The 26,357-nt window shown below is 42.2% G+C and overlaps 1 protein-coding gene across 3 annotated transcripts in view; it reads left to right on the top strand.

Annotated features, from left to right (window-relative positions):
• The window catches only part of SPAG6 (sperm associated antigen 6), a 162,361-nt gene that overhangs the window by 2,309 nt on the left and 133,695 nt on the right, over nt 1-26,357 (top strand). The window contains exons 1-2 of one of the 3 annotated variants that reach the window (XM_089693751.1): nt 5,291-5,485; nt 5,972-6,067. Coding sequence is in view for 1 of the 3 variants with exons in the window: in XM_089693750.1 (XP_089549876.1) it covers nt 5,972-6,067 (96 nt within the window). In the remaining 2 variants the exon portion in view is untranslated. Of the gene's footprint in view, nt 1-5,290; nt 5,486-5,971; nt 6,068-23,509; nt 23,678-26,357 lie in introns of those variants that run through there. The other 2 variants (XM_089693750.1, XM_089693752.1) reach the window with 2 other exon arrangements.

Below are 26,357 nucleotides of genomic sequence, written 5' to 3'. Positions count from 1 at the left end.
ACGCACCGCATCCGCACCAAAGAACGCACCACATCTGCACCAAAGAACGCACCAAAGAACGCATCGCATCTGCACCAAAGAACGCACCGCATCCACGCCAAAGAACGCATCGCATCTGTACCAAAGAACACATCGCATCTGCACCAAAGAACCCACCGCATCCACGCCAAAGAACGCACCGCATCTGTACCAAAGAACGCATCGTATCTGCACGAAAGAACGCACCGCATCTGCACCAAAGAACGCATCGCATCTGCACCAAAGAACGCATCGCATCTGCACCAAAGAACGCATCGCATCTGCACCAAAGAACGCATCGCATCTGCACCAAAGAACGCATCGCATCCGCACCAAAGAACGCATCACATCCACACCAAAGAATGCATCGCATCCGCACCAAAAAAACGCACCGCATCCGCACCAAAGAACGCATCGCATCTGCGCCAAAGAACCCACCGCATCCACGCCAAAGAACGCATCGCATCTGTACCAAAGAACGCATCGCATCTGCACCAAAGAACGCATCGCATCTGCACCAAAGAACGCATCGCATCTGCACCAAAGAACGCACCGCATCTGCACCAAAGAACACATCGCATCTGTACCAAAGAACGCATCGCATCTGCACCAAAGAACGCACCGCATCTGCACCAAAGAACACATCGCATCTGTACCAAAGAACGCATCGCATCTGCACGAAACAACGCATCGCATCTGCACGAAACAACGCATCGCATCTGCACGAAACAACGCATCGCATCCGCGCCAAAGAACGCACCCCATCCGCGCCAAAGAACACACTGCATCCGCACCAAAGAACGCATCGCATCTGCACCAAAGAACGCATCGCATCTGCACCAAAGAACGCACCGCATCCGCGCCAAAGAACGCACCACATCTGCACCAAAGAACGCACCAAAGAACGCACCGCATCCGCACCAAAGAACGCATCGCATCCGCACCAAAGAACGCATCGCATCTGCACCAAAGAACGCACCGCATCCGCGCCAAAGAACGCACCGCATCCGCACCAAAGAACGCACCACATCTGCACCAAAGAACGCACCAAAGAACGCATCGCATCTGCACCAAAGAACGCACCGCATCCACGCCAAAGAATGCACCACATCTGCACCAAAGAACGCACCAAAGAACGCATCGCATCTGCACCAAAGAACGCACCAAAGAACGCATCGCATCTGCACCAAAGAACGCACCCCATCCGCGCCAAAGAACGCACCCCATCCGCGCCAAAGAACGCACCGCATCCGCACCAAAGAACGCACCACATCTGCACCAAAGAACGCATCGCATCTGCACCAAAGAACGCACCGCATCCACGCCAAAGAACGCATCGCATCTGTACCAAAGAACACATCGCATCTGCACCAAAGAACCCACCGCATCCACGCCAAAGAACGCACTGCATCTGTACCAAAGAACGCATCGTATCTGCACGAAAGGACGCACCGCATCTGCACCAAAGAACGCATCGCATCTGCACCAAAGAACGCATCGCATCTGCACCAAAGAACGCATCGCATCTGCACCAAAGAACGCATCGCATCCGCACCAAAGAACGCATCACATCCGCACCAAAGAACGCATCGCATCCGCACCAAAAAAACGCACCGCATCCGCACCAAAGAACGCACAGCATCCGCGCCAAAGAACGCACCGCATCCGCGCCAAAGAACGCATCGCATCTGCACCAAAAAAAAACGCACCGCCTCCGCACCAAAGAAGAGCAGGCACCTTTTTTTTGAGCTGCACTGGAACTGGGTCGCATGGCTGTTTTTTAGCATACGATCCGGTGTGGGCCAGCTCACTACGTTTGCGCCGTGCTTTTGACACCTGTGTTTGCAATGTGGTGTGGGAAATGCACTGGGTTTGCAGCGTTTCATGCACCACATTAGGCTCCGTTCACATACAGGCAGTTTAAATCGCAGGCGGAATGGCCACAATTCTGCCTGCAATTTGAAAGCGCTAAAATGTGAAATCACACATGAGCGTGTTCAGGTGCCTTCCATTTCAATGGCACCTGAAAACGCAAGGCATTTTTGCCGCGATTGCCGTGCGTTTCAACCCCACAACAAAATCGCAAACCACAGGACACATAAAAGAAGTGCTGGAACTTCTTTTGTGCGACCCACGTAGCATGATTTTGTTTGCGCAATGGCAGTGCGTTTGTCGTGGGGAAAAAGCATGTGGCGATCGCAGCAAAAACACTTCGCATTTTCAGGTACCATTGAAATTAATGGCACCTAAACACGCTGATGCGTGATTTCACATTTTAACAGCTCTCTTTCAAATTGCAGGCAGAAACGCAGCAATTCCACTGTGATTTAAAACTCCTGTATGTGAACGGAGCCTTAGTGTGGACCAGGGCTCAAAGTGGGACTGAACCCATCGATTTAAGCCCCAGTTCACACTAATGCGGTGCAGGAAACACTGCGATCCTTCTGCATCTCCCTCACCGCATTTGAAACACACTGTGCTTTGCAATCTGATGTGGTTGTCAATTCAAAGTAAACGTCACTCCAAAAGCAGGTCGCAAACGCAGTACATTGGCCCACACTGGATCTCATGGTAAAAAAAAATCATGTGATCCAGTTCCAGTGCGGCTGAAAAAAAAAGGTCCCTGCACGTCTTTGGTGTGAATGCAGTGCGATTTGAGCCATTCCAAATGAATGGGCTCAAAATCTCAACGCACAGAATCACATGTGAAATGCGCAGGAATGTGACCACTATAGTGTGAACCTAGGCTAACTGTTTAAAAAAATTGTTACATTCCTGGCTTGCTGGGAATACTGTCACAGCTGCTTGTGCTCTCAGCCAAACTGCCAAACCATCAAATGACTGGTGTCATAACTGATCACATGTGCAGCACCATGGCAACTGCAAATCAAACAGAGGCTAAGATGGCAGCTTCCTTGGCTGAAATGGAGAGGAGGGTTTAGTTCCACTTTAAGCTGGACATACTTGGATTGAAATTCAGCTGATTCAGCAGGGACTGTCTGAATTTCGATCCATCTATTGGCGAGCTGGTTGTACAGAAGTCAATCTATGTTTTTCCCAAATGGTCCGTGCCGCTGGCTATAGCTGGCAACACTGATCATTGTATTTTGCAGGCAGGGAAGTCTCCGCACTGTCAGAATACAAAGGCTCAGCAAGAGGGATTCCTCCGAGTGTGTTGATGGGGGAATCAGCACATTTTTTTTAAGCTGCTTGAACAAAAAATATATAATGTATGGCCAGCCTTAAAGGTTAGTTCACCTTTACCAAAAAATCTACCTATGCAGATTAGGGGCATCTGTAGATAAAAACAAACTGTGCAGCTCTGACTGCAGCTGAATAATGTCCATTCTATAAGTGTTGGCCATCTACGTGCCTCATGAAGCCTGACTGGAATACTCCCAGGATGTCACTAAGGGAGGCCTAGTCATTACTGCTCACCTCCAGCAACACAGGAGTGAGCTCTTTCTCTGATTCGGACCCCCTCACATGCTCTTTCTCTCCAATATTGCAGTAGCTCTAAGATCAGCGTTTTCAAACTCGCTCCTGTGATGGTGGAGGTGAGCCATAATGACTAGGCCTCTCTTAGCAATGTCCTGGGAGTATTCCAGCCAGGCTTCAGGAGGTATGGAAATGGCCTACACCTATAGCAAGGACATTACAGTATTCTATTTTAGTCAAAGCTGCCAGTTTATTTTTATCTACAGGCACCCCTTATCTGCATAGACAGCTTTTTGGTAAATTCCAGCATGCTGGGAATGTAACTTTTATTTAAACCCTTAAATTGATGGATATAGTTGTGCTTTAAAGCAGAACTAAAGGGGTTAAACATACATTTCCAATGATCCGGAGCCAGCATCTTTTTCTGTATTCCAGTTTATGGCTGTTTTCATTGGCCAGTGGGCGATGACATCACTCCTGCGCATGCATTGCACCCGGATCGCATGTGAATCGCACAGGATCGTGATCCTGTGCAATTCATGGTGTGAAGTGGCCCTGAGCTCAGGAATGTAAATACATTGTAGCATTGCACTAGAGGGAGATTGTTCTGTAAGTGAAGGAGCACTAAGGCCGGCCATACATGGGTCAAAATTCGACCGATTTTTGTTCGAAAATCGGACCTAAGAATAATCGGCCGATTTTCGCTCTGTTAGTGGGTCAGCGGCACCGGCCAATTTTCATGGTTCCTCCCCTTTTCGGTGATCAGGCATGTTGGAAAATTTGTGAAAAACGACCGATTTTGGACTCAATGATGGTCAAATCCTACGATCGTTTTTCCGAAAAGAATATGCGCCTGAGCCATGACCTGGAAGGAGCAGAAGTTTCGCCTGTTATATGGGGTGAACTTTATGACTCAGTCGGCCGATTTTCGAAATCATTGATGGCACTATCGGATTACCGAGCGAACAACATTTTCGAATGAAAAATCGTTCGGAATTCAAACCATGTATGGCCTGCATTACGGTTCTTTCACAATGGTATTGATTGACGCAGAGCTGCAATCGTGTGATCTACCTTCTGAGATGTACCCAGATGTTGTGATTTTTGTGGATGAAATTACATGGCACTTTACCATGTATTATACAGACTACAAATGCCAGATGTACTAAACTGTCAAATGAGCTGAAGTGCATCTCTGCTCACATCAAACATCCCATCATTATTATTATTATACAGTATTTATAAAGCGCCAATGGCTCATCGCTGTACATTACATTAGAAAGAAGCTCAGTTTGTTTTCAATTTTCCCCACACTTGATTGGCTGTTTACAGCAAACACAGGGTCACTCCACCTTACTTTACACTTAAAATCTGTAATTTATCTATTTTCTTGTTCTTGAAATCTTCGTACCTCTTCCCCCTGTACACCCCTGCTGCTGTGATCTTCTGGTGCGATTTATATAAGCAGTTCCACCTGTTACAGGCACTTGTCAAAGGTTTAGACTTGCCTACCCTTTCCGCCTCCCTGCTTCATTCCCTGTACTATGAGTTTCCATATTGAAAAGCACTCAATGAATGCAGGAGGCAGACCTTTCATTGATCCACCCCTCCAATTCAACATTTCTTATTGTACGTGCAGTGATATCATCATTGGGCCACTGTCCTTCTTTATGCAATGCAGGCATTTCATGGCTGGTGGAAGGGGGCAGCAGGGTGCTTCCTGAAATCATAACTCTACCCTGCCTTAGTAAGCAGTGGGCTGGCTCTTGGGAGGAGTTATGCAAATATAAAAATATCTTGATGAGTGGATGTCAGTCCGGAGGAAAGCACATTTTTAGGCAGACTGTATTTGCTTGCAGACTGCCCTAGATAATATCCACGTTATGGTGAGACAGAAAACGAGGTGGGCACTATCTGTCTTGCTGCAGCTACTAATGCACACTGTAAGAAGCTCACAGTGTGCAGGGTAATCAGAGTAAGCAATTTCAGTACAGGAGCCTGTACAACTGTACAAGACTGAAGGGAAGATGTAAGTTCAGCTTTAATTCATTTTCCTGTCTTACCCATTATCATTCTTATTTATTTATATCCTGTTGTGTGTGCTCATGTACTTTGTCTCATGTGTTTGAGTAGATACTTTGTATTTTATCATTGTCTTTACTTTTCCTGTATCTGCAGAAGTAAACATGGACCCTGTTTATCAAAGTGTCTTCATGAGAAATGTCTGTACTGCTCCACAATCACCTGTCACATTCACACTTGTATTCTCTGTCATCTTCCAATGCGGGCTGGAGCCTATGAGGCAACACCGACCTAACTTATAAAAAAACGCTTTGATAAATGAGGCTCCACATTACAATGAACAATCTTCCAATCATTAGCTGAGTCTGCAGGAAAAATCACTGCATGTGCTGTTTGAATGTTTAACCAAATGGAAGTTCTCACAACGGAGCTGCCTGAGCTGTGGAAAGTCTCTGTGTCACCATTATGTAACTGCTCTGCCTTTTTCCTTTAGTTTTTGAGCAATATCAGAGGGCACGGACCCAATTCGTTCAGACGGTCGCAGAGCTTGCCACAAGACCGCAAAACATTGAAACGCTCCAGAATGCAGGTATTTCATCTTGCCTGGTAATGCTTGGACTGATTGCCTGCTGTTGTATTTCATATACTGTGAAAACACAGGTGTAAGCATATGCTGTTCCTTAAGAAATATCCACATGTATTAAAAGATACATATACCATAACAGAAAGATTGTTTTTGTATTTTAGCAGCTACCAAACAAATATATCTCTGAATACCATTTTTACTTCCATACTATCAAAATATTAGTCATTGTTATCTCCTAATCACATTGAAAACCAATGAAGTAGGAAGATATATGATCCTCGACACATTACTTAGACTAATGCCGGCCATAGATGGGTCGAACATCGGCTGATTGTTCGAACGATAAACGGAAAATCGGTCGTTCGTTCGGCCGACGTTACCACCAACAATTAAAAAAATTGTCCGACTAAATCATAAAGTTCACCCCATAACTTCTGTCCCTTGCAGGTCACAGCTCATGAGCAGATTTTTTATCGTTAAAACGATTGTCCGATTTGGCCATCATTGCTGGGAAAATCGTCCGATCATCCAAATTGGCCGCAAATTTCCCAACATAACCGATAATCTGAACATGCAAAATACATGAAAACCGGCCAACGAACTAATCCACTAGCGGTATGAAAATCGTCCGATTTTTCTTTTGGCCGAAAAATCGGACGATTAACGACCCATCTATGGCCTGCATTACGGTCTACTTCAGGAGAAGCAAGGAAGATAAACATCTATATCAATCCACACATAAAAAGAGTCAGACACAAAAACAAACACTTGCTAGAGTGGTGTAGTATCATGATTTATTATAAAAACATTTGGAGCATTCATTGGTGTGACCAACCAAAAAATTCCCAAAGAGGGGACATCACAGAGGGAGTTGCCAACTGGTGATCCTGCACATATAAATATATATATAGAGGAAAGCAGAGGGGAGGGATATTAGAATGGTCCACTTTATTTTTTGTCGCCTTAAAGTATGAACATTGTTTGCCCATAATGATACAGGGCCCTGCCCCTTCGAGCAAGACTTTTTATTTTAGTTCGGTTCATATTGCATTTTTTTTTTACTTTCATTCTTTTTTCAACTTTACAGCTACAAGCATGAAAATAGCTTTGTCATACATTCATTTATACCAGAAAGTTAGTTTTAGCGTCATTATAAACAGGCCAACCTGCAGTAACAGTATATTTTTACACCTATTTATGATGACATACTGTACATAAAATAATATTAGGTATTACATTGAATGAAGTGTGAAGCATTGCATCCTGTTACATACCGATAAAGTAAAAAGCAAGGCTGTGGGGGTGGGAAGTGGGGGCAATATATAAGAGGGGATAGGGGTCTGCTTTCCATGGGATCCCAGGATGAACCAACCTCCTGGAAAACTAGTGTCTCATTTTACATTGGTTGTTTTAAAACTAACAAGATTCCATAGAAAATCAAATCATTCTTGGAAGTTAACATAGACAACAGAAAGGGAAAAAAACACTGTGGGGTTTATTTACTAAAGCTGGTTCATTCAGCATCTGGTGCAGCTGTGCATGGTAGCCAATCAGCTACTAACCTCAGCTTGTTCAATTAGGCTTTGGCAATATAACCTGGAAGCTGATTGGTTTCTATGCAGAAGTGCACGGGATTCTGAGTGAACTAGCTTTAATAAATAAACCCCTGTGTGTATAACTTTGGTGTCATACGTAATCAGAAAGATATTGCTGAATCAGTAGGCTCATAGTAGAAATTTAAAATTGCTCTGGTTCAAAATGAGTATATAGATGCTATAAATTAAACTGTTAAAGGGCACGTGAACTCATAAAGTTAAGATTGGCTATCTTATCAGGAATGTCTAAAATGTTATTTGTGCCTAAACAGTACCGGGAAAAAAATTACCCTCTGCTTTGTATTCTTTCTAAAAATAGCAGCTCACTTCCTGTGCCTTGAACCTTCTAGCTGTATATCAGCAGTGTGAGATCACCTAAGGCACTGCAGCTTCTGACTAAACATCTAAAGTTATTTATTCACTTGCCCTCCTGTGGATTTACCCCCCTTCCTGACCAGGCCATTTTTTGCGTTACAGTGCTGCTTTACTTTAATTGACAATTGCGTGGTCATGCAACGCCGCACCCAAATGAAATGTACATCCTTTTTTCCCACAAATGGAGCTTTCATTTGGTGGTATTTGATCGCCTGTGTTTTTTATTTTTTTGCGCTAATAGAAAAAAAAAAAAAGACCGTCAATTTTGAGAAAAAAACGTAATTTTTTTACTTTTTGCTATTAAACATGTTCAGTAAAAAAAATAAAAAAAATAAAACTTTGTCATAAATTTACACCAAAATGTGTTCTGCTACATGTCTTTGCTAGAAACAAATCCAAATACATGTAAATGAATTGGTTTACTTGAAAGTTATAGCATTACAAATGGCGGTATTCATACTGGGATTTTTTATTTTTACTAGTAATGGCGGAGATCAGCGACTTATAGCGGGATTGTGGCGGACATTCTGACACTGGGGGGAACTGACTTGGTGTCACTTACATCCCCAGTGGAACCAATACAGGGATCAGTGCTGAAAAAAAAGCACTGACACTGTATTAATGGCACTTGGCAGCAAGGGGTTAACATGAGGGCCTATCAAAGGGTTAACTGTGTGCAGGGAGTGTTTCACTAGGGGGCCGTGTCAGTGTGCTTCACTGTAATCACACTGCTCTGGATGGCTGTGCTATGCACAGCCATCCAGAGCAGTGTGCCCAAGCTGACGGAGAACTGTTAGTAAACAAAACAGTTCTCCTTCCCGTTGAAGATCCTCGGAAATCACTGGGCGCTGGCGAGTAATTACTGGCCAGGACCCGGAGATTGACAGCTGCGGCCGCGAGTGGCGGTGCAGGTAGGGTGCACACGCACCCTACCTGGAAATGCAATATCACGTATACATATGTGAATTTGTGCACCCGCGCCGCCCTGTAGCCGTATTTCTGCTATAGGGCAACTGGAAAGTGGGTAAGTTAGATTTGGTGATGCTGCTCACTTTTCTCCTTGTTGGAGAGGAAGCTGTACCTGAGGACCTGCAATGCAAGGATCTCCCTGTTTCTGCTTCATTCATTCTGTGGATCGGTGCTTTCTGAACATTTTCTCTTGTCTCTTAAAGCGGAGTTCCAGTTGATTTAGAAAAAAATTAATCAGCAGCTACAAAAACTGTAGCTGCTGAATTTTAAAATACAGAAACTTACCTGTCCCACGATCCAGCGGTGTCCTCATCATGGCTGGTTTCACCAGCCATTTTCTCTTCCCGACGCTGGCATCTTCAATGTGGGCACCCAGCTGTGACAGCTTGCACCTTCACATCCGGGTGCCCACTGCGCATGCGAGAGTAGGCTGCGCCTTGTGAATGGTCCCATAGTCTTCTTGGACTTGTCAGGTGTCCCAGAAGACTATGGGGAGGGCAACTTTGTCTTCCAATCGCCTTAGGCAATCGCAGTGGGAGCGGGTACCTATCAAATTCGGGTACCTGCTCCCCAAAGGTGCCAATCCTTAACGGGGAGCGGGGAACAATGCATTAAAACGGAACTTCCCCTTTTGGGTGGAGCTCCGCTTTAATCTCCTCTATAGTAGGTGGGTTAAACAAGGGAAGTATAGATTGTGCAGGTGGACAAGGAGTGTAGGGTAAGGGAGATATCTGTACAGTGAAGATCTCGTCACAAATGTTATCAATCTAATTTTTTAAGTGATTAGCGATCTCCTGGGCAGTGAGTGAGTTAGTGGGTGTAGGTAAAGAAGGACAAAGTAGAGAGTTAAAGGTAGAAAAGAGTTGACGGGGATTGCGTGATAGGGTGTTAATAAGCGTGATAAAATAGGTCTGTTTGGCAGTGTGAAGACACAAGTTGTATTTTTGAAGGGCAGATTTATATTGGTCGAAGTATTGCTGGGTCTTAGTCTTACGCCATAAACGCTGCAGAGCACTGCTACGTTTTTTTTTAGACATCTGGTATTGTCTGTTTGCCAGGGCTGTAGCAGTCCGTGCCTAAATCTGTGTGTAGTGAGGGGGGCCAATGTGTCCACGGTTGATGACCGTGAACTGTTGTAGACAGAAGTGGCCAGGTTGGGGCAGGACAGGGCTGAGATTTTGTCATAGAGACAATTTGTTGCCAAAAAAAGAAGAGAGTTGCTAAGATCGCGAAGGTTTCTACAGGTATCTTTTTGGTAGTCGGAAGCCAAGGAGACAGTGAAGCTAATAAGGGAGTGATCAGAGAGAGAAAAAGGAAAGTTGGTGAGGTTGCAAGGAGTGTACAGGTAGGAGAATACAAGGTCGAGGCAGTTACCATTGGAGTGATTAGAAGCGTGTGTCCATTGTTTTAGGTCAAAAGAAGTGGTTAGGCTCGGAAGTTTAGAGGTAGCAGGGGTGTTCAGATTAACAGGGATGTTGAAGTCACCAAGAATGCTTGTGGGAATTTCAGAAGAGAGAAAGTAAGGCAGCCAGGCAGAGAAGTCATCAAGGAAGCTTGATACCGGTCGAGGAAGCTGATAGATCACAGCAATTCTTAAATGAAATGGAGCAAATAGACAAATAAAGTGAACTTCAAATGAGGAGAGGGACAGAGAGGGAGGTGAATGAAAGACCTAAAAAGTGCTTTGTGGGGATAGGAGGATTCCAACTCCACCTCTTTTCCGTTCACTAGACCTGGGAGAGTGAGTCCAGAGGAGACCACCATGGGAGAGGGCAGCAAGAGAGGGAAAGTCAGATTCATGAAGCCAGGTTTCTGTAATTGCAAGCAGGTTAAAGGAGTTTGTAACAAACTCACCTCTGCCCATGACCTTTTTATCACAGACAGAGCGGGTATTCCAGAGGGCACAGGAAAAGAGGAGGCTGGTTCTAGGAAGAATAGGAATAGTAACCAGATTGTGTGGATTGCGGCCGCTATTAGAGGATAGGGTGTATTGGTCAAAGGAAAAAGATGGCAGTCCAGGATTTGGGGAAATGTCTCCAGATGTTAGGAGAAGCAGAAGGGTGAGAGAGGTAGTATGCGAGTATGACTTTTATGGAGGGACAGGTCCCAGTGTCCTGGAGGTTTTATTAGTATGTGGGCTCAGAATTAGCAGGAGTTGATGGGTACAGTAATAAGGTGAAGACAGGAGTGAGTTTGATATATATAAGCAGAGGGGTGAAGGAGAGAGAGTTTGAAGCGAGAGGATACAACTGTGAGAAAGAGGAGTAGGGAGTGCATGTTGGAGTGGTGAGATGAAGAAGCAGACTGGGTAAGAGCTGAAAGAGCTGGATGGGGAAACGGGTCACCTGTAGTCTGATTAATATTTGAAGTTGTCTGCTGTGGTTTTCTCGCTGAAGTGCAGAGCCGAAGTGCAATGCTCAACACTTAAGCCATGATCAATACTTTAGCCAAGATGATAGTTGCCAATGCTACCCCTTGCTGTGCCTCCCCTAAGCAAGGCCTAAATTTATACTGAGTTGGGTGGGGGTATTTCCAATTATTCAATTAGGAATGCATAGCAGAGACACATGGCTATCAGGGCAAACTTCTCACACCAAAGGAGGACTACAAGAGAGTAGAAGGGCACAGTTGTAAAGATTAGGATCAGCTCATAAATTTGGGTTAGACAATAAGCACAAAATAAACACCACAGTAATATGGACAGAGTTAGAGATTTTGGAAGCGGTAAGAATTACCAATAAGAACACTGCTTGAGGTGATTGCAGCCGCATTAGTGCACTTGTGACTGAAACAATTGAGTACTGTCCGTGATACTTTTTTTATTTGCACTAACATACAATTTTGAGGACAAGCTTTCGGGGAGTGTCCCCTTCTTCAAAGTCCAAGCATTACTACTCACAAAGTTTTAGCAGAATGTTAGAAGAGATGAAAAAGAAAAAAAAAAAGAAAAGAGGCTAGAGGTAAGACACAGCAAAAGCAAAGAAGGGGGAGACAACACTCACACAGAGGGAGTCATGCTTGAGGTGATAGTCATAAAACTGTTGGATAATGATTGAGGAATCCCATGTCCAAATTAAGGCCGTTATCTCTTGTGTCAAATAGAATTATCATTCTTAGTTCAAAAGTTTTTCTTTCCTGAATGGATTTGAATAATAAGAACACTGATAGTTATGAATCAGCTTCAGTTAGAGGTCAATTTTAAAAGCAGTATAGATTGTCATATAGCAGTGCAGGGTGAATTAGCATTCATACATGGCATGGGTGATAGTACAGATGGATATTGCTAGCAGACATTTACCATATAGCAGTGCAGGGTGAATTAGCATTTATACATGGCATGAGTGATAGTACAGATGGATTTTGCTCGCAGACATTTTCCTGTGATGGGATAGCTTTGACAATAAAACCTGGGAGCTGATTGGTATCTGTGCAGAACTGCACCAGATTTTGCACTCTCGAGTTTTTGTAAATAACCCCTGGTGTGTTCCCATTCAGTTGAGTTTCAACAGGTTAGCATTTAAATCATGCTTACTGTGTCACACAAGCTTGGGTGAATGTGATACACTTCCAAAAATGCTGTACCCTAGTTAGGGCTTAAAATTTCAAGTCTTGAGCTACTAGCCAGGCCTTAAGAGTTACTCGTCACCAACAAACACACACAAACAGAGACACCTGTACACACACACAGACATGTACATACACACACACACAGAAACCTGTACACATACGCACAGAAACACATGTACACACACACATACAGACACATGTATACACACACAGGCACATACAGACATGCATACACACAGATACATGTACATACACAGAAATACACACGCACAGAAACATGTACATACATACAAACGTGTACATACATACTCAGACACATGTACACACAGACACATGTAAGTACATACTCACAAATACACACACTCATGTACATGCACACACGCAGACACATGTACACACACACATACATGTACAGATACACATGTACAGATACACACATGTACATACACACAGACACATGTACATGCATTCACAGACACACACAAACACACACATGTACACACACACACACCCTATAAAAAGTTGCAGTACTTTGTTGTTCACTCACAGATCCGGGTACTGCACTCTAGGGGGAGGCAGAGAGCACAGTACACACTCCTTCCTTTGCTTTTACTGTGCTCAGCTATTGAGCAGTCTGACAGCTCCCAGTGCCAATGACAGATCAGGCCTGAGCTCCAAGCCTGCTCAGCAAGACGGCCCTGGGGGACACACTCGCCCCCACCATAATTTCCACTCGCCATTAGCGAGCAGGCGAGTGGAAATTTCAAGCCCTGCCCTAGTATGCTTGGTACTCCAATAACAGGGCATACCGTATGCCTTTCCATGCTCTACAACTGCAGTTTATGAGTGGAAAACACTCAATATAATGAATTAAAAAAATGCTGCAATACAAATCTGCCTTTACGTTGTGGTTAGTATCACAAAGTTTTAGTGTTTTAGGTGTACTGGCAACATTAGCTTAGTAGTCTGAGTCTTTTCATGGAGCAGACGGGTGGCTGTGAAATATTAGGGATTTTAGTAGCTGCATGTGCTTCTCAGCCACAGCTTCATTTACAGGTCAGACTGACCTGTTTGTACCGCACATTTCATCAGTAAGCAAGTCCGCAGGCATTGGTTGGAAAGGATTTCATGGCTGCTGAACAGGCTGAACCATCATAGGCACTAGGATTTCTATCCTTGGATTATGCTACGCTGCCATTGGAGGAAACAATAAAAAAAACTATCATTATACACAATTGACACCCTTTGCAAAATTGTGTATAATTTGCACAGTATATTACTACAGCTAGAAATTATATAGTTGCACTAAATAATTCTCTATAACTTAGAAGAAAGAAGTAATTGGAAAATACAGCTGGAAGAAACTGACGTCTTTGTTAGGCTTTGTGGATTGGGCAAAGTTACATCCACTGCAGGCAAATCTCCCAACACAACCACTGCTGTGTCAGAGCTATAACTGTCCAATCAGCAAAGCTTGTGCTCCCTGCTGATTAACCAATTGCCCTCCAGAGGATTTACCCCCCCCCCCCCCCTCCTGACCTGGCCATTTTTTGGGATACGGCGCTGCGTTATTTTAACTCACAATTACGCAGTCATGCAATGCTGTACATAAATTGCGCTATAAACAAACAAAAACTGACAATTTTGAAAAAAAACAACTATATTTTTGACTTTTTGCTACAAAACATAAATCCAGTTAAAAAAATGTAAACATCACATTTCTTCATAAATTTAGACCAAAATGTATTCTGCTACATGTCTTTGCTAAAAAAAAATCCCAATACGTGTAAATTAACTGGTTTATGTGAAAGTTATACAAATGGCGGTATAGATACTGGAATTTTTAAAAAAACATTTTTTTATACTAGTAATGGTGACAATCAGCGACTTATAGCGGGACTACAGCAGGCATTCTGACACTGGGGGGGGACTGACTAACTGCCACTGACATCCGCAGTAACACTAATACAGTGATCAGTGCTAATAAAAAGCATTCACACTGTACTAATGACACTGGACAGGAAGGGGTTAACATCTGGGGTGATCAAAGAGTAAACTGTCTGCTGTTTTACTATGCGTGCTGTGTGTGTTTTACTAGGGAAACATACTGCTGTGCATTTCTCTGCTCTGCCCGGAAATGCAAAATCACTTATAGATACGTAATTTTCTGCAGCCCTGCTGCCCTGTAGCAGTGGTTCTACTATAGGGCGGTAGGGAAGCGGTTAAAGAGCTATAGCTCTGATTGAGCGCTGCAGAGAGACTACTGCTTCCACACAGAAAGCAAGACTCCTTCTCTACAGCATGTTTACAGGGAGCAGTATTTTTCTAAATAGGCTGCGGCTGCTTTTTAAAAAAACGTTTAGGGCCAAACACGATATACAGATCTACAGATGTAAACGGTAATGGTTTACTGTTCTCTTTTTGTTTACGTCTTTAAAACTAAATTACTGTTGGTGGATCTAAATAAGATTGTAATGTGTGTGGTGTGCTTAACAGTAAACTCTGTGAATGTGAGCAGCTCTTTAAGCCTCAGTCTTTCTAAATTTGTCAGTTGGCATATACACTATATTGACAAAAGTATTGGGACACCCCTCCAAATCATTGGATTCAGGTGTTCCAATCACCTCCATGGCCACAGGTGTATAAAATCAAGCAACTAGGCATGCAGACTGCTTCTACAAACATTTGTGAAATAATGGGTCGCTCTCAGGAGCTCAGTGAATTCAACCGTGGTACCGTGATAGGTCGCCACCTGTGCAATAAGTCCATCTGTGAAATTTCCTGGCTACTAAATATTCCACGGTCAACTGTTAGGGTATTGTAACAAAGTGGAAGCAACTGGGAACAACAGCAACTCAGCCACCAAGTGGTAGGCCATGTAAAGTGACAGAGCACGGTCAGTGCATGCTGAAGCGCACAGTGCGCAGAAGTTGCCAACTGTCTGCAAAGTCAATAGCTACAGACCTCCAAACTTCGTGTGGCCTTCAGATTAGCACAACAACAGTGCATAGTTGGCTTCATGAAATGGGTTTCCATGGCTGAGCAGCGGCAACCAAGCCTTACATCTCCCAGTGCAATGCAAAGCGTCAGATGCAGTGGCGTAAAGCACGCTGCCACTGGACTCTAGAGCAGTGGAGACATATTCTCTGAGGGGGGAAATGGGTCCGATTTCACGCTCAGCTCTATCTTCTCCCCACCACCGCCTATCCCCTCCATCCTTTCCAGGCCCCTCCCTTTTTTTTTCCTCTAAGTTCTGCAGTTCAGTTAACTGACATCGCAGGTCCTTTTTCTCCTCCTCTTCCATATCTATTTGTTTAATGTTTTTCATTTGATTAATATTAATTCAGCCTCTAAAATTAATTTCATTCTAAACATGCCTCATCTGAAAGAAAATTTTATTAAAAGAAATTTTGTTTTTTTTGTTTTTTTTTACCTTCAGACTCCGTACTGGGTTTCATGCCCCAAGTTTTATTAAACAAATAGGATTAATAACCCGCAGATTTTATTTGTATTTATTAGTAGTAAAGAGTTTAAAGCCCTGCGGAGTGATTTTACTTTGATTAGCAGCAAAGTGATTATAGGCCTCTTCTAATGTGTCTTCTACTTGATTACCATTAAAACAGTTTATGCCCCATAAAGTTAATTTATAGCCACCAAATCCAGATCGCTGCAAGTCAGTCAAGGCGATTTGAAAGAGTGTCTCGATCCAAGTTTATACATTGTGAGAGGGAAGAAGAGGGAATTAGCTTAGTATACAGTTATTGCCTTTAAGTGTTTCCAGAAATCTCTTCTCGGGGAAGCCTATCCTACTTCTACCTAACAATTAAAATTTTTCTTTCCTAAACAACTCATCCTTCACAGTTATTACCTTTTTTGTATCTGTTGCCCTTCGCTTTTATATTGTAAGCTCTCATGAGCAGGGCCCTCCTTACCTTCTGTTCTGGTTTTGTTTTATAAATGTGCTTTCTCCCTTTATTTTGTACATCACTGTGCAGACTGTTGGCGATGTGTAATAATAGCGATAATAATGATGCCTTGTTCCCAATGGATTATCTGTATGCAATACAATTTAATCTCCTTGTGTGGAACACAGGAGGTCACTCAATTGGCATGGGTACCATTCAGAGACACTTTGCATTTTCTCAATGAATGCAAAGTGTTCTCTGATTTGACAAGGTGGGTTGATGAGGGAATGATCTGAGGGTTACCCTCTGTGCTCACTATGCAGCAGGGCAGGCACTTGGCACAGGTCCCAGAAGCAGTACCTACTACAGTTATTTTAAATCTCCACAGGGATCATCCAGATATAGCACATACATACGTACATAATTATTCAAATAACCACGTCTAAATTTCATGTTTAAAGTAAATAATATCTGCTGGTAAGCAAGTGATACTTGCAAGGGGATACTATTTACTTTAACTCCAAGTTTTGAAAAAACATATCTCTCAATCAATGCTGAGTCTAGTGCCATATATGCACCATATATAACCCATGCAATGCGATGGCAGTGCACTGCAAGGCCCCTGGTAGATGAGAGCTGCCTTACAAGAGCCTTTGAGCTTCATTAGCTGGATAAAGTTAAATGGTAAACTTTAAAGTTAATGTCAAGCTATAACACTTCGAATCCACTCCATTGACAGGTATCCTGTGTTTATTATAGGGCTGATTCAGTGCAAAAAGCACTAGGGATGATCTATACTGCACATGCTTTCAGTGATGTGTCTGAAACTAGGGGAACTGACAAGCAGATTATGTTTTCCTGTGTAGCATGAAAGGCATCCCCAATATTGCTTCCAAGTACATGCTCCCAATGTGTAAAACCTCTTTTAAGACAACGGTTCTATAAATCCTGAATACTTTGTATCTATTATATTTGAAGGCCTTTTTATACAATTGCTCATTGTTTTTCAAGCTCTTCTGCTTTTAATATCAGCATGTCTATTTTGGCAGATCTGTGTAAAAAATAATTTTCTTGAAAACTCCGGGGGAACTTTTTAATGCAGAATAAATCAAATCCGAAGCCAACATTTTGGTTCACAATGAGAACCCTTTTTTTTTACATTGCTTTGAAAATGCATTTTTCACCTTATTTATCAGCTGAATGCTCTGTAAATAAGCAATGTGACATGACAGCGAGTCTTGTACTGTAATAACTGCATGTCTCTGGTGGATAGAGCAATACAATGTCAGCTTGATTATCTCCATTCACCTTGGGGAGTGAGGGTCTTCATGTCAGAGTGGGGAGAGCTTCCGGTCTACTTTAATGCAGGAAAATCAGCAGGGAGGCAACAGACTGAGAGGACTGGGTGTTTGTAAGTGGTGATGGAGTTTCATACATGATTACTTTATTTGAAAGAAAGGAGTATGTTATATGTCTCTGGATACCAAATAAAAGATGGTAAAATCAAACTAAACAAGGATGCAGTAGGTGAATTTGCTGCCTTTGTAAAGTAAACAATAAAGCACCTAAAGCAAACCTGTCAGATACAATGATTTGTCCTAACTGTCATTTGTGCTAGAGCGCACACACATTCTGGTACCTGCAAGCACCTTTGACGGGTGTTCCTGGGTAGCTGTTGGGTCCCGTTTACACACTATGAACAGTATTTTGTCTTCTACTTAGCTAAGGACTCATTGACAATCAGAGTCCCATAAAGCATGTAAGAAGAGTCGCTTGTTTTTGCTTCTGGAGCAGAGGCGGGCAGGCAGCCTATGTTAGGCTAGGTTCATATTTGTGTGTTGTCAGAATGCATGCCAAATTGTACACATTCCTGCAATGCATAAAAAAATGAGCATCCTTTTTTGTAGGCACTTTTTTGCAGTGTCATGGATTCTTAATGGCACCCAAACACCTTACTAATGTGTGCGCACCAGGGTGGATTTGATTTAAATCAAACTGATTTAAATCACGATTTAAATCACGATTTAAATCTCTAGTCAGTAAGGCTTGATTTAAATCCTAGTTTTCTACATAAAGACTGATTCTTGCTGGTATAACTTTAATATGCAAGTAGATGAAGATTTTTAGAATAACAACTTTTCATATTAGTTTTTTTATCCCCAGTTTAATAGGTTAATCATTCATATTTGGACAACTTTTCTGTTGTACTTAGGAAGGAGAAAAATAATCATTACCTTAATAATAACAATTTAAATAGATTTATTCAACTGAAACAATAACATTCCAGCATATGTTATTTGCTTAAACATCCATGTTTATTAACTAATTTGGCTAAACAAAATATATATATTTTAAGAAACTTGGACTGTCAGCCCCTTCCTCCTCACACTTAGTTTCACTTTCTTCTTGTGCAGATCTATTCCACTCCAAACAATCAGAAAAATATTGTTTCTATTCTATTCACTGAACTTCTTGAAATTTAGCACTGAAGGGGTTGATTCTGTATTCATAGGTTTGTAGAAGTTAGGATTAAGGTCTTTTTCTTAACTCTGTTCATGTTATAACATTTTTGCTGTGAAGAAGAGGCATGTGATCTCCGCTGAGTCAAATTCAGTTTTGAGAACTGTGAAAGTAAACCAAACATCTGTGATAATATCTTGTAGGCAGAGAAACTGCCCAATAATCTTACAAAAACCTCTGGAAGAGCATGACATTGTGAATGGATTCATGGAATTTATTTACCAAAAAAATTAAACATATACAGCCTTATTCTACATAATTAAAAAACTAATCTTTATTTCATGATGGAATAACCATTGGATGGTAATATATTTTCCTCAAAAAGCATTTTATTCAACAAAATCCGATTTAAATAAAAAAAATCTGATTTAAATTAAAAAAAATCCGATTTTTAATTTTTTTTTTTTTTAAAAATCATTGATTTTTATCCACCCTGGTGCGCACTAAAACACATGGTAGCAAAGTGCCATGGGGGAGATTTACTAAAACATGTGCACTCAGAATCTGGCGCATTTGTCCATGGTAGCTAACTTCAGCTTGTTCAGTTATACTTTGGCGATAAAGTCTGAAAGCTGATTAATTTCTCTACAGCGCTGTACCAGATTTTGCACTTTCCAGTTTTAGGAAATAACCCCCCATATGTTTGAGACACAGCAACTGTATGAACTCTACATCTAAGTCTAATAGGTATACAGGTATGACTGGAGGGCCCCCAATTGTAGACAGTGTGCTTTAGGGGCTGTGCATTCACCCCTACACACCTGTCAAAAGTGGATGTGTGGGTAAGTGGTCCCTCTACATGGACCATAAATGTAAGGGGGCATGTCTCCCACTGACCATTAGTGTGAGGGTACATGGTTAATTTCATGATTATTACTGAAAGTACAAAATGTTGCATAGAGCAGGAGGGTGTTTAGAAACATCATCTGTCTTGGGTGTTAAATACTGTACATTTAGGTATGTCACATTCTTTATTTTTAATATTTTATTTAAAATTTGCTGATCATGCTAAAATACCATTAATGTAGATTTACTAATTTTAACAGGAATTACCTAAAACATGGAAGTTATTTTAAGGGATCTTCAGGGGTTAAAAGGGTTGATCAATCTGCCCTATACAAAGGAAGGAATTTGATTTACCTACTTCTGAAAAAAATATCTGTAATCATTAAAACGGAATTCTAGGTATGTTGTTGTGGGGTTTTTTTTGCATAGTTAGATTGGTCCAAGCTGGTCCAAGTATACATGTTCCATACCTGGCCAATCCCTGCGGAAGCTACTTGCTCCCCTGCATGTGTGCCATTGCCTTGCATTGTTCTTGATAAATGCAAAGCATTCTCTGATTGGATAAGGTAAAGCCTCCAACCAATCAGAGAACACCTTGTATTCATACATTGTTACAGGAAGCATAGCTTGGCCCTGGAAATGTGCAGTTTTTGTAATGCTGGGTAAACCATCACTGAAGAGCAGTTAGTCTCTTAAGGACACATGAACAAATCCAATCAGCAGATGGAGGCAGGAGAGTTGATGGTGGTGTAAAGTGTAAAGGTTATTTACCTTTCTCTCTAAAAAGTATAAAACCATTCTAAGCAGCTAAAACACAACACTAAATGATTTAAGTTTAAAAAAAAATTGTAAGAGGTTTAATTAGATTAATTTTAAGAGTTTTTCGTTATAAAGAGTCATCAGATTATCAGATCAAAAAACTATATTTTATATAAAGACTTTGGGCAATTATTTGTAGAACAAATTTACTTAAAGTGTTACTAGGCCCACAACAGTAAATTCAGTCTGTATATGCAGTAAAGCATGCTTGTTATACTCACTATGCAACCTAAGGGGTTAAACCTCCACATTGTGTAAAAAAAATGTTTGATCCTGTCTTCTCTGATCCTCCCCTTCTTCTACTGTCTCTAATCCATCTGCTGATAGAACAGAGCCTTGGGGGCCAGCTGCACATGCTCAGTTTGGTGTGTATTGCTAGAGAGTTTTTTTTTCTTTCTTGGTAGAGTGCATGTGATCAGCACAGGGCCAATCAGCGCTGTCCAGACAGAAAGTCAGGGGCTATGCAGCCTCATAGGACAATCGGGGGAGAATGAAATCTCCTTCTATAAGCTTTAACCAGTGCTCTGCTGGACACTGATAGAAGTCACATGACTGCTCTAACTAATGAGAAAAGGTATTTAGCAGTTTATATTTACTAAAATAAATGCATTTCCATGTTCTGTGTACTGTGGGAGACCAGGTATAGTGAATGCAGGGTCCTGGGTTTAGTAACACTTTAAAGTACAGCTGAATACTCCTCCTATGTGTTGCAAAAGCTTCACAAAGCAAATCAAAATCTATCTGCCGTAGCCAAACCCTTCTTCTTTTATGTCTCACACGCTCCCCCTCCCAGACACTGCAGCTCATAGTGGGAGGGTTTCAGAAACAGAGGCAGTTCTGCCAATCCTAAAAGCACAGGGCAGGATTATATGTGGTCAGGTGATGATTGACAAAGTACAGGCCTGTGAATTAGCAGTGAGAAAAGGTGTTTAATGAGGGTTATGGTCATCATGTTCAGTATAAATACATAAATGGTCCATATAGTGAACTTAGTGCAATGTTATTCATTATAAGATCATTACAAAGGACAGTGGGGTGATCTGTGACTAAGTGAGAAGTAATAACACCAGGAATTGTTGAGGCAGGGAATATCCAATTACCTAAGGGGATATGGAAGGATTCTATTCCCCTGGTGGACCAAACTGGAGCATGCTTTTTCCTTCCCCTGGATCATCTGTGGGTATAGTGTTTGGTATATGGAGGTTTTCAGTTTTATTTATTTCATTTTTTTCCCTATTGGTTGAACTAGATGGTCTTTTTTTCAACCTGGCTAACTATGCAACTATGTAATGCTGACAGTCACTCTTCTGCAACATTTTTGATCCATCCCACTGTAGCCCAAGCCCATGTGAGAGTGGCAACTCTGCTCTGGATTCAGGAGCAGTGCAGCATTGTGCAGCATCGTGGCCATACCATCACAGAAAGCTGCATTAGGTGACCTTCGCTGACGTAGAACAGATGTTTGTAGGACTTGCAGGGGAACCAAGAGAAGTGTGCAGATACACTTATAGTTAAAGCAGAACTATAGGCAAAACTTTTTCTTTTACATTTTGGATAAAGTATAGAAGGGTTATATACCCCTATTAGATTTTTTTTTTTTTTTTGCCATCTGTGCCCCCATTGTGGAAAATAATGTGCAAATAAAGGGATTCCCTTCGGGATCCCCAGGTCACCAGAACTAGTGTCCCCATTGCAAGATTTCCCCTCTGCTATATTTCTGGGGACAACCCAAAATTTGGGATTTTCTTTTACCTTCATTTTCAATTATAATGGTAAATATGACAAATGGAGAGTGAATCTCCATGATGGGGGCACGGACTGCAATAAAAGTGGACAGGGGTTCTAATCCATCTCCACAAAGTATAACTAAATGAAAAGGTTTTTTTTTTTTTTTTTAGTTTTTGGATAAAGTGTTGCAGTACATATTTTTTATGGGTGTCCATAGTTCTACTTTAAAGGCACCCATATCACAATTCCTAGACTGTTGTGTTTTCTATGCATAGTTGTGACTTTTATTAACTGTTCTTTCACATAATCGATATAATGCAACTTAAGGGTTAACCAAATGTACTATTCTAACCCCCTAATTTCTGGAGTTAATATCCTTGGAAATTTATACTTTACAGTAGTCTGAGGATTTTTATTTAGCAGAGACTAAAAGCCAGATTGTACGTATTAGATTTATGTGAGTGGTTTTGGTGACCACAAGCAGGCCACAATTTTGGAATTCATCCTACCTGTGGTCAGCTTTTTTATTTTAATTCAAGCAAAGCCTGTTCCTTCCATCCCTATGTAATGTAAATATTGGAGTACAATATGTGTAATGTATACACTGTGTATGGATTCCTCTTAGTGGTAGAAGTGGTCGGAGGCTTTAGCTGTGGTATTCATGCAGGGATTTTGGGAACAATTAGGATGATTTTGTGAAACCTTCTGGAAAGGAAGGTGTCAGTTTCCCATAACAACCACTTTATACCATTGTTGGTTTGTACAAGAAAGTTAGTAAGAAGGTTAGTAAGTGCAAAATAGGTACATTGTGGGCAATTAGCGAATAATAATTGCTCTACTCTTCTAAACCTGAGAACATTGGGTAGATTCTGATTCTAATTAACAAAGGGAGTGCATTCCCAACAGTGACTTGTGGCTGACGGCCAGCAGGAACTCTCTCAGGGCTCAGAGACTTCTCTCTAGGTGGTGGGGGTAGTGGGCAGGATTGGGGGTGTAGCTGCTTCCACACAAGGGCAGCTTCTTTCTTTCTTTTTCTTCTGACACTTCTATGAAGATCTGACTGCTTATTTTCCTGGACAGTTTCTGGATCAGTACCCCTTGGTGTTCTACTTTGGGGACTGTACCCGGACTCCACTGTGTGGGGCTGGCTTGTAATGTTTCTTTCAGGTACTGGATGCTGTGTTAGGCACTCACTTTGGCACTAAGTGTATAGTTATCAGTGGGGTGCTAAATAGGTTAATGGCTGTGGTGCATCTCTATGGTTCCCAGACCCTGAAGACCCCTTTGGGGATATGCACAGTGTGATGAGCAAATCCTGAACCCGTAATGGGCCCACCAACATGAATAAGGTAGGACAGTGATTTCCTGGATTTTAGGACAAATTTAAGTTTTTTAGCTTTTAAAAAAACACATACTTAAGCTGAAAGGTTTATTATTTGTACCTGAAATTACTTTTAAAAAGAATGCAATTCTTACCATATTTAATGTGACCCACACATCTGATAAGTCATCTTTGCATAGCTGCTGCTGTACACATCATTAGAGCAATTGAATTATGTCAACAAAAATAAACACTGCTTGGTTTTTGGTTGCCATAGTGATGGTGATATAATGGAGTCTGCTTTTATGTTTTTATTTTTGACGTTACGTGAAATGATATGATTTTAAGACTAAACCAGAATACCGTACACCTAGTAGTTCATTGAAAATCTATAATAATTGCTGTTGCAACTTTACAGTCATCGATCGGCTTCTAGAAATGAGTGCCGGGTATTCCATTGCACAAATCTGTATGCTGCCGTGGTGCCATACTGTCAGAGAGAACACAGTCTTTTTGCAGAGGCCTGGATCAGGAGCATTCGGCTGGAGCACAGCCTTGCTTTCCTTGTAAACTGTTTCAGCCGACTGTGCGTATTGTTATAGTTTACAAGGGAATCTAATCTGCTGAGCTCCGAGGAGGAGAGAAGCCGCTGGCTCTGAGCAGGCAGCTGTCCCTTTCAGCTATGTGGCAGTTGCTGCGTCCAGGTTCCTCACTACATTCAAAACATTTGTTCTAAAGTTGGCCTTCTGAGTATAGCATTGGAGGAAGAAACCTTTACTGATGATATACAGACTGCCAGAGCTAATTTCCTCCTGAAAATACTAGTTGCCTGGCCATTTTTGACTTAAAGAGGAGCTTCAGTCAGTTCTGCAAAAATATAGTCAGCAGCAACAAAAACTGTAGCTGCTGATTTTAATAAACAGACCCTCACTTGTCCAGGGATCCAGCACTGTCTTCACCCAGGCCTGTTCTTTGGCGGTCTTCGGGTCTCTGGTGCTGGCATGTTAACTGTGGGCAGACGGCTGTGACTCCTTTAAAGCCGGCTTCCCTCTGCACATGTGCGAGCTGCACTTTGTGTATGGTCCTGCAGACTTATGGGACCTGTGACTTGTCACAGAAGGTTTGTGGGAGGGGGAGGACAACTTCTGGTAGAATTGCAACGTCCTGTGAAACGTGTGTGTGTATACAATTTTTATAAATGAACAATATATACAATTGTTTGGAACCACTATGTGTTCAAGGAGCAGGACTGTGATGTTATATGTGTCACATTGGCAGTTTTTTTTAAATCTCAACAATGGTTATGGGGGGCTACACCCACCACATTTACTGTTAGGGCACTCACTGTACAGCCTCTCCTTTGCAGACATGGCCACTTTGAGACCCTGTTGTTTGCACCTGCTTGTCCTTAGCTTGGCTGTGGGTTTGAACACTACCTTGCCTAAAAGATTGTTGCAGTCATGCAACATCTATGGCCCAATACTACTTCAACACTTGGCTCCTGCTATCTTTGGTATAGGCAACAATTTGGACACCCACAACAGAGGGTTAAGACCTGCATCTGTTAAGCTCTTCATTGCATCAGTTGTGAGTAACCTATTGGCTTCCTTTAGGACAAAGGCAGAGCATAAAAAAGGGGAAATGGAATGAAAGGGCTCTCAGGGGGTCCTATCTCTGACATTGAGGGCAGAGTTTGTCCCTCATCAGGGCCCCTGACTTTGTCAGACACCTCCTCACCGCCTTCTGGGGTGTCCCATTCTTCTGTTTTACCAAACAGGATTTTCTTCACCTCTGTGGTGGAATTTATGGACGATTCACTCCTGTGGGAGTGGGTGTTGATGTTTGGCCTCTCATGTCTTGTTATAGGAGGAGGGGAAAGAAGAAGAGATAGAAATTCTCCCTTTTGAAATAGGACATAGCTGCACTGTCCACTATGCCTCCTGACCTCAAACTTTTCCATCTTGGTAGACAAGGTGTACACCTGCTTGAAGCTGGAGCCTTCGGCATTGGTGCAGTCAAAGGCTGCAAGCTATCAAAGACCTTTTTCTATGCATTCTTTGGTTAGGTAGTTTTTGTACAGTGGCTGGCTGCACCATGTAAGATTTGCCTAGCCCCCGCTCCTCCAAGTGGTTTGTTCAACAGTATTGCAGGAAGGGTTTCATGCGAAATCTGAAGTACCTTCTCTGGATCCATCTAATGCCAGCTTTAATGAGTCCTTAACTGTCCTTTGGGAGGAAATTCCAACCTTAAAACCAGGTGGACCGGATCTTTAGCGCTAGTAGGCACTGCCATCCTGACCATCATTGAGGCTATGGAAATATCTTGAACACTTTGGTCTGGTCTAATCATAAAGATATTTCTCTCCTGTAGCACTTGGAAATCTTTCTGGCTGCCTTGTGATATTGTGTGAACATTTTAGAAGATGCCCTTCTGAATTTGGTGGAGCAGATGTCCTTTGTGGGGGAACATATCTGCGAAGAGCAGCTAACCTCCTTCATTGTGGAGGGCACCAATGGTGAGAGCTTGCTTTTCCCTGGCAAACAGAGGCAAAGTTCCCCGTTGATAAGTTTGCATCTTCCATGTTTCCGATGGGTTCTTTCTCGTTCTTTGCAGGTCTCCGTTTCCTAGGCAGTCTCCATTTGATATTTGGGTGCCTCTTTGGCTTTTCAGCACCAGGCATCTGTTTCTCAGATTTGTAAGGCTGCCTC

This window comes from Staurois parvus, unplaced genomic scaffold, assembly GCF_062004578.1.
Source record: "Staurois parvus isolate SC_StPar_1 unplaced genomic scaffold, SC_StPar_1.0 ptg000636l, whole genome shotgun sequence".
NCBI lineage: Eukaryota > Metazoa > Chordata > Amphibia > Anura > Ranidae > Staurois > Staurois parvus.
Note: the sequence above shows the minus strand (reverse complement) of the source record. Positions and strands in the feature narration are given on the sequence as shown.